The following is an 18,156-nucleotide window of genomic DNA, read 5'->3' as shown; positions in this document are numbered from 1 at the left end:
AGAACGACCTTCCTCTAATATCTGTTTGTCACTTTCTTCATCTACTTTATTCATTTTCTCAATTGTGCTTAATATATTAGAAGCATTATCTGTCACAGTACAAAGAATCTGTTCCTTTTTAATTTCAAAATCTTCTAGAACAGGTGGTGTGCAAAGTTATGCCAAAGTTCAGGCCTGGCGGGGGGAGCATATGTGGAGAGTGCACACAGAACCCCTGAACACACATTAGGCCAGAGCACACACCTACCTATATCATTACACTTGTTTACACTCAAATGAACTTGTTAAACACATTATATCTGAAATAAAATGAACACACTTTCTGTAATGTACCATAATCCAGATTACAATATGTGAATGTCTGGTTGTATAATAGCTCATCTGAACTTCACACTAGTAGTAACACAACTATGCACTGGGCTTTATGCTTACATCAGAGAAGTGCTTAATTATAATTATTGTTTTTGAAATGGGACATTTGAACTTGCTGTATTTTGTTTTTATTACAATATAAACTTATTAGGAGTCGGAGTCGGTACATTTTTGCCAACTCTGACTCCAGGTACCCAAAATTGTCTCAGACTCTGACTACTCGACTCCGACTCCACAGCCCTGCAGTTTTCCTCATCTCCTACCCATTTCTATTCCAGAGGCAATACTGATCAGTCTTGAAGATTCAGACAGTAAATCAACAATATATAAAAGATCTCAGGATACGGTGGGGAAAGGATCTTTAACTTAACATCTCTGAGTGGTAGGCAGCCACACACAGAATACATTCTGGCTCCATATGCACAAAGCATTCAATCATTCCAAACTTATAATCTTTCATCAAGCACATTTACCTTTTTTAAAATTGTCCAAAATGTATCTACAGCAAGATTTAACCTGTTAACATTGCAAAATGGCTCTAGTCTCACTGGGCCACATATTTTGGGCATGCACCAAATTAACATTATTCTGGACAAAGATCTTTGAATGCCTATCAGACAGCCAGGGTGTCACAATCACTAGTAACCCATTAACAGCAGTGTTTGGCATACTCCCAGATGGTCTCAAAGCGGAAGAACAAAAAATTGATAGTAATTGCACTTACCAGGGGTTTTCAAACTCGGTCTTGGGGACCCATTATGGCTACAGGTTTTTAATTGGACTCCTGGGGGGTATTTTTCGTACGTTGCTTAAATCATCCGAGATCAGGTGCCTCATCTTGGATAAGTTAATGCCGGTGACACTCATCCGGGATAGGTCGGTTTTTCAAATGCAGCCGTGTATTAGATTAGTCTAGCTGGATCTAATCATACGAGATGAATGCGCACGCCCGCGCTGAGTGAAAAGCCCATTCATATTGAGTCTAGAAAACATGATCAGCAAGTCTTTGATAGGCTGTAACAAAATGACGAAAGAACGGGCACATTTTTTTTTCCACACACGCGGCGCAAGACGTTTTATTCGAAGGACATGAAGAATTTCAAGATTTAATAGGCACAAGGGGTAACACTGCAAAAGCAGCCAAGACCAGAAAAGACAGCTGGCAAAAAGTGGCCGACAAATTAAACGCTAAGTAGTGTGCATTGTACTTACTGAAAGCAGCGTTTCATTTCCTATGTGTCAGATTAATTATTATTTAATATGTCATAATTCCAGATCAAACGTGAGCACAAGGAGAACATGGGAACTGGTTAAAGTGAAGTACAAGAATATACTTCAAACTGGTAAATATTAGTATAAACTATTTAAAGAATTGTTGACATAAAGAATCATATATAATATAAAAAAACATTAATTTTAAAGCTAATAAGAAGGCAGACAAGCAAAAAACAGGTGGAGGTCCATGCGGTCCACACCTAACCCCTGCAAAAGAGTTGGCTCTCCAGCAAAATGCCCATCGCCCTGTTTCTAGGGCATTCCAGGGGGATGCTCCTCCTCAGAACCAGTGGCAGGATGCAGTGGTCACTTCATTTCAGGTAAAGGATGGTCATTGCATATATTTTTTCCTCCATGTGTGCCATAGGTATGTTCCATATAGCCCTCTTTTTTGTTAGGTCAGTTGCAGGGAATATCATATCCCTTGAACCTGTGTCTTACCAATGAGATATTGACGAAGGTCAAATATCTGATGAAGACACTGTGTCTGATTATTCATCAGGAGGAGAGGTACATTTTCCAAATAATGTTTGACCAAACTCCACTGTGATCAGTCCCATGTGCCCCAATCACATTTGGAAGTCCTGGTAATGAGAATGTTAGGCTGATTGAGATTCTACATGGAACTGTGGGTGTTTTAGCCTGTGTATTACCTACCTGCAATGGCATGAAACACCTCTTTTATTGTGTGTGCACACACAGGTGTCCAGGAAACAGTATGAAAACCCGAAGGAAATCTTTCAGAGCCAAACAGACTTTACGAATTGCCTGGCAAACTGCACTTTTAGTTAGATTTTCCGCATCACCTACAGTATATAAAAAACCTCAAAGCAATGCATACTACCTGTGTGGTTGTGAGAGCCCGACTTTGCCTAGTTTGACTTCGAATATAAGGTGCTAATAAATCTTTGAGGTACAATATTCCCCCTCGGCTAAAGCGGCATCTTTCAAAAAGAATTTCCTCCAGGAGCAACAAAGGATCTTGCCGATCGCGCAAAACCCTCTCTATATGAAATTCTCTTCGTATAATTTGCGCACCAATATCAATTGGTCGCTCATTCACGAACGGCGAAGCCATGACTGGATGACTTCCACGCACTGTCACCGATTACGTGTGTAAACTAATCCTTGTTTACGTAGAACAAACCTGCTCCGAGCGGGTTTGAGGATTAGGATGTGTTGCTATGACAACACTTCCAGCAAGAGTTTTGAAAAACCAACAGATCCAGGATCAGGCCAAATCGTCAACAATTACATCTGGCTACACAACTAATCCACGTACGAAAAATACCCCCCTGGGCTAATTAAATGAACTGTTATATCCCAGATTCTGTGTTTTGGGAACAATATAGAAATTAGAAAAGTAACTTTAGTATAAAAAAATAACTAAAATTATTAAAATGTACTAAGCACTTATATGGGAGTAATGTTTTTCTTTTCTTTTTAACAATATTTTCAGCTTGATTTTCATTCTACTTTTCCAGGTGTTCTAATTGTTTAATTAATCCATTATTTACTAATTAGTGGGCCTGACACTAAAGTAGCTATAGCCTTTCATGATTCAGTGTTGTTTGCCTGGGTGTCTGCTCTGCTAGTTTTTAATTGTCATTATTAAGATACAATGAAGGGAGCAAATTGCACAGAGAAAGGGCAAAATATAATGAAATAAACAAAAGAGAGCTAAGCATTTAAATCTATAGTAAAAACAGAAATATTTCTAAATGTCTTATAGATGTAAAAATCATGCTGCTGTGCTTTTCTGAAAGTAGAATAAGAGAAAAGGAAAAATAGCAGCTAATTAAATTAGATCAGAGTTATCAATAGTTATCACTGATTATGTTTCTGGCTGGAACAAAAACCTGCAGCCACAGTGGGTCCTCTGGACCAATTTTGAAAGCTCCTGGCTTATACCACACTACTAGCACATAGATGTATCTTGCTCAACTGGAAGAATCCCAGCCCACCTATTATAAGTCAGTGGGTAACCGATGTTGTGGACTATTTGAAATTAGAAAAAATTAAATTCTCACTTAGAGGATCTGTTCAAAACTTTTTTTAAAATACAGCAAGATCTACCTTCTTGAATCTTTGAATAAGCATTAATGGCAAGGAATTTTTTTTTCCAGGATATTTGCTCATGTTGTAGTCTCTCTTCTCTCTCAGGCGGGAGTTGAATTATGGTTTGTTAAGTTTGATATAATTGCATGGAATGCTGTTTTCTTCAAAGAATATCAATAAAATTAAATAAAAAAGGTGTCATACTGAAAATCAGTGCTGCACTTAGATAAGATGGTATTATAGTCCAATGTGAAATGTAGGAAGCAAACACATTTCTTAGTCTCATCTCCTGCTCCACCCCCTTTGCATTGACATCATCCTCTGACTTAATGTCACCTTCGCCTGCCATATTCTCCATATGCACAATGGTGGGAGTGTTATTTTTTTCTACCGCCTTTAGACATCTCAGCCTGCCTGGCAGCCACTATGTGCTTTTCACATATAATTTCACTCAGTTATCTTTGTGTCTTTAGGGAAAAGAAGTACATCTTAAAGCTGGTTCTCAGTATAATCTTCATACTTGACCAAGTACTCACAAGCCTTTCACACTATGCAATACTGCTATTCTAATTTGTGTGCCACACATTGGATTGTTAATGATGTGGGGTATCCACTGTTTCAGTCTCCCAGCTACTCCTATATTCTCGCCCATCACCACTGCAGCTCCATCAAAATTTACACACACTACTTTCTCCTTCCATGTCTCTTCGCTGATACTCAAGGTGCCCACTGCATCATCAATAGTTTCTAACACACCTGCAACTTTTGCTTTCTTCAATGGCTGACATTTGATCATGTAAAGTGGAAATGTTACCATTATCTTTCACATACGTGACATTAACCAACACCTTGGTGCTGCCACCTATACGAACTGGTAAGAATTTGCTTTCTTGCATTTCTTTTTCAGTCTGATCTCTTGACATGTGTGCTATTGCCTAAATAAATTTTCTACTGCATAATCACTGTGATAAGTAGAACCAAGTTCTACTTGAAGTTTGCAAAGGCTGTAAAATTTTGCTAATGATAGTTCACTTTTGGCAAAGTAGCATGCTAATCTGAAAAGTTTTTTCAGGACCTCAAGTTGTGCTTTGTACATTTTTGTTATGCCTTTTCTACTGACATTTGTTCAGGGAAATTAGCTGCAGACTGGACAACCATCCACTTCTTGTAATACACAGATTTGTCATGCATTCTGATAGGGCTTTTCCTACAATTTCTGCATCTAGCAACAAAAGCACTATTTGAGTCAGAAATTGCAGGGAATTGACGACACTCAAAACAGAAAATTGTATTGTTTACCTTATCATATTCCAGCAACAGAAATTCTTTTGTCCAAGAAACCAAAAAGCTATGCTTTGTTTTTGCCTCATAGTCAGATATACAGTGGTGTGAAAAACTATTTGCCCCCTTCCTGATTTCTTATTCTTTTGCATGTTTGTCACACAAAATGTTTCTGATCATCAAACACATTTAACCATTAGTCAAATATAACACAAGTAAACACAAAATGCAGTTTTAAATGGTGGTTTTTATTATTTAGGGAGAAAAAAAAATCCAAACCTACATGGCCCTGTGTGAAAAAGTAATTGCCCCCTGAACCTAATAACTGGTTGGGCCACCCTTAGCAGCAATAACTGCAATCAAGCGTTTGCAATAACTTGCAATGAGTCTTTTACAGCGCTCTGGAGGAATTTTGGCCCACTCATCTTTGCAAAATTGTTGTAATTCAGCTTTATTTGAGGGTTTTCTAGCATGAACCGCCTTTTTAAGGTCATGCCATAGCATCTCAATTGGATTCAGGTCAGGACTTTGACTAGGCCACTCCAAAGTCTTCATTTTGTTTTTCTTCAGCCATTCAGAGGTGGATTTGCTGGTGTGTTTTGGGTCATTGTCCTGTTGCAGCACCCAAGATCGCTTCAGCTTGAGTTGACGAACAGATGGCCGGACATTCTCCTTCAGGATTTTTTGGTAGACAGTAGAATTCATGGTTCCATCTATCACAGCAAGCCTTCCAGGTCCTGAAGCAGCAAAACAACCCCAGACCATCACACTACCACCACCATATTTTACTGTTGGTATGATGTTCTTTTTCTGAAATGCTGTGTTCCTTTTACGCCAGATGTAACGGGACATTTGCCTTCCAAAAAGTTCAACTTTTGACTCATCAGTCCACAAGGTATTTTCCCAAAAGTCTTGGCAATCATTGAGATGTTTCTTAGCAAAATTGAGACGAGCCCTAATGTTCTTTTTGCTTAACAGTGGTTTGCGTCTTGGAAATCTGCCATGCAGACCGTTTTTGCCCAGTCTCTTTCTTATGGTGGAGTCGTGAACACTGACCTTAATTGAGGCAAGTGAGGCCTGCAGTTCTTTAGACGTTGTCCTGGGGTCTTTTGTGACCTCTCGGATGAGTCGTCTCTGCGCTCTTGGGGTAATTTTGGTCGGCCGGCCACTCCTGGGAAGGTTCACCACTGTTCCATGTTTTTGCCATTTGTGGATAATGGCTCTCACTGTGGTTCGCTGGAGTCCCAAAGCTTTAGAAATGGCTTTATAACCTTTACCAGACTGATAGATCTCAATTACTTCTGTTCTCATTTGTTCCTGAATTTCTTTGGATCTTGGCATGATGTCTAGCTTTTGAGGTGCTTTTGGTCTACTTCTCTGTGTCAGGCAGCTCCTATTTAAGTGATTTCTTGATTGAAACAGGTGTGGCAGTAATCAGGCCTGGGGGTGGCTACGGAAATTGAACTCAGGTGTGATACACCACAGTTAGGTTATTTTTGAACAAGGGGGCAATTACTTTTTCACACAGGGCCATGTAGGTTTGGATTTTTTTTCTCCCTAAATAATAAAAACCATCATTTAAAAACTGCATTTTGTGTTTACTTGTGTTATATTTGACTAATGGTTAAATGTGTTTGATGATCAGAAACATTTTGTGTGACAAACATGCAAAAGAATAAGAAATCAGGAAGGGGGCAAATAGTTTTTCACACCACTGTAGTACTTCTGAATTCTACCACTTTGTGACGAGCTGCTCTCCTTTCTCTGTTCCCTGTTCTACATTCTGACCTATCTGTTTTTGCTGAATAGATCTGAAATATTTGCATAAATACATGCCGCCTCCTCAAATTTTCACACTCTCTCGCACGCACGCACCTGTGTCAGAGATTTTGCAGGCTATAATTTAATTAGCTTCATGGCCCATGCAAACTCTATGAAGTCCTTAACGGAGCATGGGCAAACAAAAAAATCCTTTAAAACTTTCGAGTGAGCACCAGAAAGTTTTCCGTACGCATGCAAAACTGGAAAGAACTTTTTCGTTTGCCCATGTCCCTTTAGGGGATCCATAAAACTCAAACACATAACAATGGTAAATAAATTAAGTGAGAACTACACTTCTTTATATAGGTGGGGAGCAATGCACCAATTCAGTTCGCCAAACATTATATTGTAATGATCCAGCTGGAGATTGAGAGGGCCATGTGGCTTTATAGCTCCTGAGCAGTGTGCTTTCAAAAGGTGCAGTGTGACATGCACAAAAAACATTTCAGCGAGAGAGGGAGGTCCCAGGAAATAGGAAGGAGTGCAAGAGACAGGATGGGGTGTGGAAGGTGCTGGAGCAGAAACACCCTGTCTCAGCGTTGGTGAGAAGGAAAGGGATCACACGCTATGTGGGAGCAGCATGTGTGTGGACAATACACACTCAGGAGTTTGAAAATGATGAGACTTTATTAATTACCTTTCAACTAAACTCTCACTGTTCTTGCCTTGGGAGATGCCTCAACTTTTTAATCAGACTCATTTAATTCCTTCACATAGCTTATCTTCTGCGTCAGTGTTATGGTCCAGAAGCATACGCTGCCCTTTCGCTCTCATTCCCCTCTACTTCCTTATTCACTCTGCACTGTTCCCACACACCATGCCACTCCCACACAGTGTGTCCTCTATCCCCAAACTCACCAACCCCGAGACAGGGCATTTCCATTCCAGTACCATCTAAACTCCATCCTGTCTCTCGTGCTCATTGCACCCCGAACCACACCTTCTGAATGTACAGTGTTCAGTAACTTTCCAGCAACATGGCCCGCTGAATATCCAGCCTGATTCATTACCTTATGAAAGATAGAAGTAAACTCATTACACGCATATACGCACAGGCGTACACACATCTCTGCAGACAAATCATCATAATTAAAAACCTGTTTGTTCTAGGATTGTTTTTTTTCCCCTCATTCAAATAAGTTATGAGAGTAAAGAAAGCGAATAAAGGAGGGAATCTGATTTCATTTAGAGTATAATTTCAGGTAGCCATCAGGCAGGGAGGTGCACATTACCTGCATTGTGAGGGAGCATCGGTTACGGCTCTATGGCCATGTGGCGTGTTTCCCCAAGGGTGATCCAGCTTGTAGGATCCTCATTGCTGGGGACCCGAGTGGCTGGACCAGGCCAAGGGGTCATCCACGTAACATCTGGCTGCAGCAGATAGAGGGTCATTTCCAGAGGGTGGGACTGGACCACGTGTCTGCCTGGGGGGTTTGCCAACCGCGATCCTGAGTTGTTTCATCATGTGGTGGGTGCAGCAACGCACTGCACCAGTGCATGTTCCCCAACTTGACTTGAATGGGAAAAGTTAATAGCCCTGGGACATTTGTGAGCCCTATATTACTTAAAAAGTATAGAACCATTACAAATTTACCCTTCCTCTCTAAAATACCTGAAAAGGTAGTTGTCAATAAGCTTCAGTTTCACGTTACACATCACAATTTTATAAAATCCACTAGACACTAACATTCTGATATCCTATAATGAAGGAAGTTCCACTGTAACTATGTTGTTAGATTTAAGCAGTGTTTCATATCATTGACCACTCCATTTCACTACACAGGCAGGAACTGTCCTTGCCTGGTTTCATTCTTGTTTATCAAATCAATTCCAGTACGTATAGAAATGCGCTAACACTACTCCATCAATAAAACAAAAGTGAGATATGGTGTCCCACAGGGCTCAGTACTGGGATCTTTACCGTTTTCACTTTACATGCTTCCACTGGGATCTACAGTATCATTAGAAAATAACATTTTAATTTTCACTTGTATGCAGATGACGACTGGTTACATCTTTCTTTTAGACCAAATGACATTAAACAAAGAAATATATACAAGAAATAAATCGTCGTTGTTGTGGTAACTAAAAATGAAGAAATGTTACAAGATAGGTGGATGCAGCTAGTCTACAAGGGTGACTGTCCAGTTTATTCCAAAATTAAAAACGTAAGAGTTATTGTTTCAAATCTTCTGCACTAGCCTGATGACACTCATGTGGCTCAATTTATGGTCCTGTTTTGAAATGGAAGCACAAGGAAGATTGGAGTTATGATGCTATATCTAATGTGATGATGAAATAGTTGTCTTATAGTAATGGACTTTACTATGATGCTAAAAACAAACTATCAAATACTAAAAATGTTGTGATAGAGTAGTTTGAAATGCCTGTCAGTACAATATATGAAAAGTTATGAATGTACACGTTGCACGTTTTTGAAACTTATGGAAGCAACTGTGATGCAGTCTTTAAAAGTGAGTACAGTAATGTAAGCTGCTATTTAGAACACCAATTTATTCATTACATTGGATTCAATTTAAACTTGAAACATGTACTGTACCTTGAAACCTATGCTATATAGTAAAATGCATGCACTCCATAGTGAAATGCATTAAATGTAAATAAAAACAAATTCATACTGAATGAAAGTTTCATACAGTTAAACAAATGTAATTCTGTCAAATGTGTACGTTAATTTATTACACGGAATTAAACTATAAAATATAAATTGTGCTAAATTAATGTTTAAATCATGAACAGCTAAATATTGAATATAGTATTAAATACACTTTTGTGTCAGGAGTATTTTTGAGACAGAGTGGAAGCACAGTAGAAGTGGCAGTTGAAGTAATGCACTAAGACATACCCTTCATGATCTTTCAAGAGACCAAATAGCATACTACACTAAAAGCTGCAATATATTTTTTTTATATTTCAGTTGTTAATTTGCAGTATCTAAAAATTTGTGCATTTTAATCATATTTGTTATAGATAAAACAACAAAACCTCACTATTTAATGTGTGCAGTAAGCAAAGTAAATATGAGAAAATCTCAGAACAGAGTGTATACTTTTCAGTATACAGTAGTGGTGTCCAACTTTGATCCTGGAGGGTTACCTTGGCTTCAGGACCTTTATTCTAACCACTTTTTAAATTAGTGACCAGTTTTTGCTGCTAATTAACTTCTTTTTAATTGTGATTGACTTGCTATTTAAGACTCTGACCCCCAGAACCATTTATTTTGTTCCTTAATTAGCAACCAAACAATGGAGATACAAAACAAGCCAACACATGAACAACTAACCTGAGTGCATCATACAATATCTGAAAATAAAGGTGAAGTTCTTAGAAATGTTGATTTGCTGAGGTCCACAAATATTTTGACAGTGCTCTTAGAAAAAAAGAAAATCATCTGTTTCTGAAATGTTTGTTGGGGCAGAATGAGAGCAACAACAAGCCATGGAATTAAACAACGGGTTTAATTAACAACAAGAATTGGCTTCTAATTAAGAAACTGGTTGGTGTGAAATTGGTTGTTGCTTGAAGACCTGACTTAGTTGGTTATCTGTTGGGTCATTTCACATGTCCTTTTTGTTTGGCTGCCATTTAAAGAAAAAAGAATCAATTCAGAGGACCGAGTCTTATAAAAAAACACAGCAATTAAAATGAAGAAAAAAATAAGTGAATTAACAGCACAAATTTGTCAATGATGAAGAAAGTAGCAGGAAGGAAAACCTACAGCCACAGCAGCCCTCCAGGAATGGAGTTGGACACCCCTGATATAGAATATGCATGTACACTTTAGAATAAAGTATGGTCTGAACATCACTATATACATTGATGCATGTCATAATTACTGAAGTTAATGCCAGTCCCTTTCAAACGCTAATTCTGAATGAGTCCAGAGGCAGAGACCATTTTTAACGAAGAGTCATCAATCACTCAAAAATTATCTGCATGTACAAATGGAAATGTACTGCAACCATTCCAATAATAAATGTTACATAACTGAAAAAGTGCATTTAGGATAAAACGGATTTGAAAAATCTCATTACAAAGTCATCTTTAAAGTGTTGTTGTAAATTAAACTACCCTAAATAATGTCAGTTTATACTGGTTCAAGTAGCACTGACATTGTAATTAATCATTATTTATATTCCAATTACTGAAAACAAAAATGTGAATTAATAGTTTATCTTGGCACATCCATACTAAAATTAACTGTGTTACTGTGAAATATTATTTCTATAAATTTGTGCTGAAGCCTGCCACGCCCAATACAGTATATAAAAGCCTGTATTATTTGTTGTATTTTGGAGGGGTAGAGGGTGATTAAAAGTGAAATTAATTCCCTTAAACTGATGAGGAAAACTAAGATTGCAGGATCAATCCATCCTTCAGTTATTACCTGAGCCTGCTATAGTGCCTCTGTGATGACAAACTCACTCTTAGACACAGGATCTAATGGTAAGAAAGCATATTGGTCAACAGCCAATCCATTTTAGGATCTGGAGAACTCAATCAAGGCAGATGGTATACCCACCTTGCCAGCTACCCAAGCAGAAATCATGCAACAGCATGTAAAAGCCAGGAACACTACTCCCTAAAAAGTTTAATTCTTTTAAGAAAATGGGCAAATAAATCAGACTGTTCTAACCCCAATAAGAGAAAGGGACAGAGATATCCAGACAGCCCAGTTTGTGTGTTTTGTGCTTGTACACATATACATATTAATGTTGCTTATACTTATGTTAAAAATAAGTTTATTATTCTGCTTACTTTTTCAGTTTACTCATTATAAGAATAGTCTAGAAAACATCTGTCTACCAATATAACCAGAGAAAGCAAAAAGTATTGATGCAGCCCTTTGCCAAATGCACACAAAAATTAATTAATCAAAGCTAATGTGTGTATAAAAATGTATTGAAAGTACACATTGTTGTGGAAATAGGGAGACATGTTCCTCTTTGTAGATGAATTACTATTATATGCAGAACTACAGAAATTACAAATAATTCCATATATAAAGAAAAATATGCTGGAACTAAAACAAGAAATTATATTTGCAGTTAACAAAAGTTAAAAGCATACAAACTATATTCCTTTCACACTATTACCTTGTCTAGATATAACTTTCAGACCCGTGAATGCCACAATGCAGTAAACTTAAATAAAATCTCTTAATTTCGTAATTAATGGAGATACATCACTAAACGCAAAATGTAGTATTTAAAGATGTTTCTACATACAGTGCATCCGGAAAGTATTCACAGCGCATCACTTTTTCCACATTTTGTTATGTTACAGCCTTATTCCAAAATGGATTAAATTCATTTTTTTCCTCAGAATTCTACACACAACACCTCATAATGACAACGTGAAAAAAGTTTACTTGAGATTTTTGCAAATTTATTAAAAATAAAAACATTGAGAAAGCACATGTACATAAGTATTCACAGCCTTTGCCATGAAGCTCAAAATTGAGCTCAGGTGCATCCCGTTTCCCCTGATCATCCTTGAGATGTTTCTGCAGCTTAATTGGAGTCCACCTTGTGGTAAATTCAGTTGATTGGACAGGCACACACAGTTGGATTTGGAAAGGCACACACCTGTCTATATAAGGTCCCACAGTTGACAGTCCATATCAAAGCACAAACCAAGCATGAAGTCAAAGGAATTGTCTGTAGACCTCCGAGACAGGATTGTCTCGAGGCACAAATCTGGGGAAGGTTACAGAAAAATTGTGCTGCTTTGAAGGTCCCAATGAGCACAGTGGCCTCGATCCTCCGTAACTGGAAGAAGTTTGAAACCACCAGGACTCTTCCTAGAGCTGGCCGACCATCTACACTAAGTGATCGGGGGAGAATGGCCTTAGTCAGGGAGGTGACCAAGAACCCAATGATCACTCTGTCAGAGCTCCAGAGGTCCTTTGTGAAGAGAGGAGAACCTACCAGAAGGACAACCATCTCTGCAGTAATTCACCAATCGGGCCTGTATGGTAGAGTGGCCAGACGGAAGCCACTCCTTAGTAAAAGGCACATGGCAGCCCGCCTGGAGTTTGCCAAAAGGCACCTATAGGACTCCCAGACCATGAGAAAGAAAATTCTCTGGTCTGATGAGACAAAGATTGAACTCTTTGGTGTGAATGCCAGGCGTCACGTTTGGAGGAGACCTGGCACCATCCCTACAGTGAAGCATGGTGGTGGCAGCATCATGCTGTGGGGATGTTTTTCAGCAGCAGGAACTGGGAGACTAGTCAGGATAAAGGGAAAGATGACTGCAGCAATGTACAGAGACATCCTGGATGAAAACCTGCTCCAGAGCGCTGTTGACCTCAGACTGGGGCAACGGTTCGTCTTTCAGCAGGACAACGACCATAAGCACACAGCCAAGATATCAAAGGAGTGGCTTCAGGACAACTCTGTGAATGTCCTTGAGTGGCCCAACCAGAGCCCAGACTTGAATCCGACTGAACATCTCTGGAGAGATTTTAAAATAGCTGTGCACCAACGCTTCCCATCCAACCTGATGGAGCTTGAGAGGTGCTGCAAAGAGGAATGGGCGAAACTGGCCAAGGATAGGTGTGCCAAGCTTGTGGCATCATATTCAAATAGACTTGAGGCTGTAATTGCTGCAAAAGGTGCATTGACAAAGTATTGAGCAAAGGCTGTGAATACTTATGTACATGTGATTTCTCAGTTTTTTTATTTTTATAAATTTGCAAAAACCTCAAGTAAACTTTTTTCACGTTGTCATTATGGGTTGTTGTGTGCAGAATTCTGAGGAAAAAAATGAATTTAATCCATTTTGGAATAAGGCTGTAACGTAACAAAATGTGGAAAAAGTGATGCGCTGTGAATACTTTCTGGATGCACTGTATTCTTCATGAAATTTGCATTTCAGCACTGATTTCAACTTTCTCAACATCCTAATGAAATGGCAAAACTACCAACATGGTAACAAAAGTATTAGCAGAAGCAGCCTGGAATAGTGTACAATGACTAAAGTAGATATCAGCCTCATGCAAAACAGAATTCTCTTGTTTGAATTTAAAAATGGTTGGTTGGTTGGTTGGTTGGATAGGTGGGTGGGTGGATGGATGGCTGGATATGCATAAACAGTAAATGTGTGTTAACACCTTTGGGAAATGATGTCCATGGTGATTTTACTTTTTCTTATTTGGACTGCAATTTGACTTTATGATAATGGGCTGAACTTCCACTTTCTTTCAAACAACAAAACCTGAGAAAATGGTGAAAGTGCCATTATTTTAGTACAATACAACCAATTAGCAAATTCACGTACCATGATGTGTTTTATATTTAGAGAAAAAAGGGCTGACCGACTTAAGTTACATTGTTGACTTTTTGTTAGTTATTTGCCACAGTACTTAATGTTAATGCATAACATCTTAGTTTTTCTCTTAGCAAGAACAAAATATTTCAGAACTAAGCATTTACTTGGAAAACAATTCTAACATGTTAGCCAGTTACAATCTGTCACACAATTACATATTAAGAAGAAAATTATTCTTCTATTTCATCAGTACATTTCTACCATTTAGTGCAGAGAAACCTTAATATATGCAGTACAATCATTTCTTAGCTTACTATTTTGTATTTTCATTTAAAATGAATCAAAAAACATACAAAGTAATATCAACCAAATGCTTACCTGTGCAAGGAGAGTTTTTTTAAGTGGCATCAGTTCAGATTCAAGGTTTGAATTTAGAACTGCAGGAGGAATAAACCTTTGCTTTTTTGCTGCATTTCCTGCCAACTGACTTGGAGCGGCTGACCTCCGCATTCTTTATGTTTTAATTTCTGTTAAAATAAATGTAAAGTAAAGCAAGTAAGTTGTTGTGTGTATATATATATATATATATATATATATATATATATATATATACACATATACACACATACACACACACACATACACACACAGTCTATGTAGAACAGTGTTTTTCATTGCCCCAAACCCATGCAGAAAATCACACTATTGGTGTCTTATATTAGATTCTGAACAAAGGTTGATTTTGAGGATATTTTTTGACCTCATTGTATTCACCCACATTACAACGGCTTATAGCAATCTATTCCATACCCCTACAAACAGTAAAGCAAAGGAACAGGTTGTTCTCATATTGCTTAACATTCAGATATCTTGTTAAAGGTAAATTGTGTCAGTAAAATTCAGTGATACTCCCAAAATATGAATCACAATGACTTAATTGTAAACACTAAAATGGATTTTTCACTGTAGTCATGTGTTTGCATGAATGTGGTTTATGATAGTCTGTCATCCTGTTCATTTTTGGTTCCTTAATTGCACCTGGTGCTCCCTGCAGCAATACGTAGGGAAAAGGGGTTTAACAAAATAGAAGAACAGCTAGTTTATTATAATTTTCACCATGTGAGTATACTAAATTCATAACAATGAATCAGGAGAAGGCATTACTAAAGTAAAAATAAAAATGACTTGAAAAATAAATATGAAAATTAAAATTCATCTAGAAGCTTCCTGTGTGATCCTGATTACGTTTTATCTTTTGAATGATTATAGTGAAATTAATAAAACTCAAAACATTTTAAAGTGAAAGTCTTCAAATGGACACATTTATATAGTGTAACTTATAATTCTCAGGTTTTTGACTTTAGTGCTGCATTTACAGCTTATTTCACTCTTTTGCCACATGGCTGTGTGTAAAACTGCACCATTCTGGCTCAGAAACAACTGTTCAGTGTAAAAAAAATTGTAACAGAAATGTTGTAAGGTTAACTCTAAACCACCTTAAGCAAGTGTGAGTACAGTTATTTAATTCTTTTATTGCATGTTTTACAGATGACCGAAGATTCAGAAGTTGTAATAAGCTGGAGCTAATAAAAAAACGTATACTTATAAAATAAAAAGAAACTTAATTTTATACTTGACAAATGTGTCATCTTGAGAGTTTGCTTATTTTACTACTTCTGGAATTTTAATCCAGTTTAAATGGTCAGTTAAAAATCCCAAACTACAGAGAAAAGGGCCAGAATCAGAAGAGCACAGCCAAAGTATGGTTTGCTTTAATCAGAACAAGAATTTTTAGAATGAATTTTAGAATTAACTCACTGCAGGTAAAGCAGGTATTTTTTTCTTTACAAACTAAATGTCAAACCAGTTCAGAAAATTTAGATAATGTGAATGCAGGAGTAGGGGTCATTCTAATTAGATGCAATAAGCTTATTCTATACACTGCACAGAATTATAAAAACATGTTAAACTATCATGTAGAATACTTGGGAAATTATCACATCATCTCATTGAATTTCCTTATGGATAATGGATGCAGGTCAATGGGTCTATTTTATTATATTACAGGACAAACCAGTTTCTCTTAAGGTTCAACCTATCGCGCTGTGGCAATGCAGTTTGGCCTAGGCTAAACTAGTTTATCCTAAAATCTACAAGCTGAAAGGGTCTTGCATAAAAATAGTGACAATATACCCTCCACAGCAATAGAAGAGTGCAGAAAATGTATTTGTATTCTTCCATTTTCTGGGGGATAAATGTTCGTCTAATTGGATTTTCCAGGACTATCACATTTTAAATAGGACTGCAATATGTACTGTACTTATCACTTAAATGTGATGACAATATGTTAGAAATCTTTGAAATGTCTTTTACAACCACATGTAGAATGAAACCTACTGTGGGAAAACCACTGTTTTTAAATTGTACGAGCCAAAAGGGGAAAAAAACTAATACAATTTTCACTTGATTAGCATCAACTTTTTTTCAAGCTGAAAAAAAAAAAAATCATACTAAATATATTTTACCCTGCAGTTTCACGCTGACGCAACCCTAAATCATTAGTATCTTTAAAAATATCAAGAAACTGCAAGGTAATTCGAGCCGAGGAAATCGGCTAATGGAAAAATATACAATAAAAAGTTGTAGTACAATGTATCTAATTTTTGACTGCTTTAAGAAAACGTGAAAGGCAATGCCAATGTATTACAATTAACTCCAAAAAATTTCAGATATATAGGTCGTGCCAGAAAAACATTACTCGTTTTCGGAGAACTGCATACAAATACAAACAAATGCAAAACTTTCATATAATTCACATTACTGATTACCTACTATACGGCACATCACTTTACGCGAATTTAGCATCCCCACAAGTCGGGGTAAAATGAATTCTTCACTTCGCGTTGCACGATATTGCACCATTTCGACAAAATTTCACAGATTTCTCAACATTTATATAACGTACACATCACCCACCACATAATCTTCAGCAAAACCGATGCACCCGTCTATATGACTGCCATTTTAACACTTTCAGAAGTACCGCGTGACCATCGTGCCTTGCGCCTTACGTCATTAACACGCAACTGCAATTTTTTTGGTATTTTATGTAAGCAATAAACAGATGCACATTGATTTGGAGTACTTTCAACAGCTGTGGCACTGATTTCTTTTACAGTTCGAAAAATATATTTTCTCGCACTCTTTATGTTTAGGCTCACGACACACCATGGAAAACTGATAAAACATAATGAGCCAATATTAAAAGAAATAAAAATATGTTACATTCCAAGAAAATATACCAATTTCACATTCAATTCACGAATGACCAAATTACTTCTCTGTTTATTAATTTACTGAGTCTGAGAGGCGGAACCTAAATCAGCACGGGGCCGGCTAACATAAACGTTTAACTACCGCCACACTATCGTAAAGTGACCCGTGTGTCGTACAGTGTAAATAATTTACAACAGTGTGTTACTTAGCATAAGCCTCTTAGGGGTTGGGCGGCTATTCTTTTTTCAGGTGAGTTATTTTTTCATGAAAATGAGAAATAAAATGAGAGTGCATTAGTGGGCCATAGCATCACCCTTTTTATCAATATACGATTAATTTGGCCATATACAGCAATAGTTAATCACAATTTATTTTAATGGACTTGTGTCAAATTTAGTCTTAGGTTGTCTTTAAACGTAAATGAGATTAAATAAATGCAGTCAATAATATGTCATTGTGCGTGTCAATGGCTGCTTTAATCGAGAGTGAATAAGATATTTTGATGTACTAGATACTTTTTTATTATTGCTAAATTATTCTTATAGAGTAGCTGATCTTTGTTCGCTGATTACAATGAGTTGGTAATTTCTGCAACTAACTGTGCCTTTCGGTATCAGACAAGCACTGGTCAAAGATTAATGACCGTTTGAGTCAAGCAATAAGGGGTCCTATACCAGATAAGGAGCGATTAGAGATTAGTGACGATTTGTGCATATGAGAAATGTTGGGATTCACAAAACACCCGCAGCACATTTATGACACTGTTTACGCATAGTG

At 37.4% G+C, this 18,156-nt stretch overlaps 1 protein-coding gene across 2 annotated transcripts in view; it reads right to left on the bottom strand.

Annotated features, from left to right (window-relative positions):
- The window catches only part of rad54b (RAD54 homolog B), a 230,504-nt gene extending 213,342 nt beyond the window's left edge, over window positions 1-17,162 (bottom strand). The window contains exons 1-2 of one of the 2 annotated variants that reach the window (XM_028817766.2): window positions 17,080-17,162; window positions 14,482-14,630 (exon numbers count right to left, since the gene is read on the bottom strand). In XM_028817766.2, coding sequence (XP_028673599.1) covers window positions 14,482-14,613 — 132 coding nt within the window. In that variant the 5' untranslated portion in view covers window positions 14,614-14,630; window positions 17,080-17,162. The other variant, XM_028817765.2, reaches the window with a different exon arrangement.
- Window positions 17,163-18,156: the final 994 nt, after the last annotated feature.

The sequence above is a fragment of the Erpetoichthys calabaricus genome, chromosome 13 (genome assembly GCF_900747795.2).
Source record: "Erpetoichthys calabaricus chromosome 13, fErpCal1.3, whole genome shotgun sequence".
Taxonomy (NCBI): Eukaryota; Metazoa; Chordata; class Cladistia; order Polypteriformes; family Polypteridae; genus Erpetoichthys; species Erpetoichthys calabaricus.
This window is presented reverse-complemented; position numbering and strand designations above follow the sequence as displayed.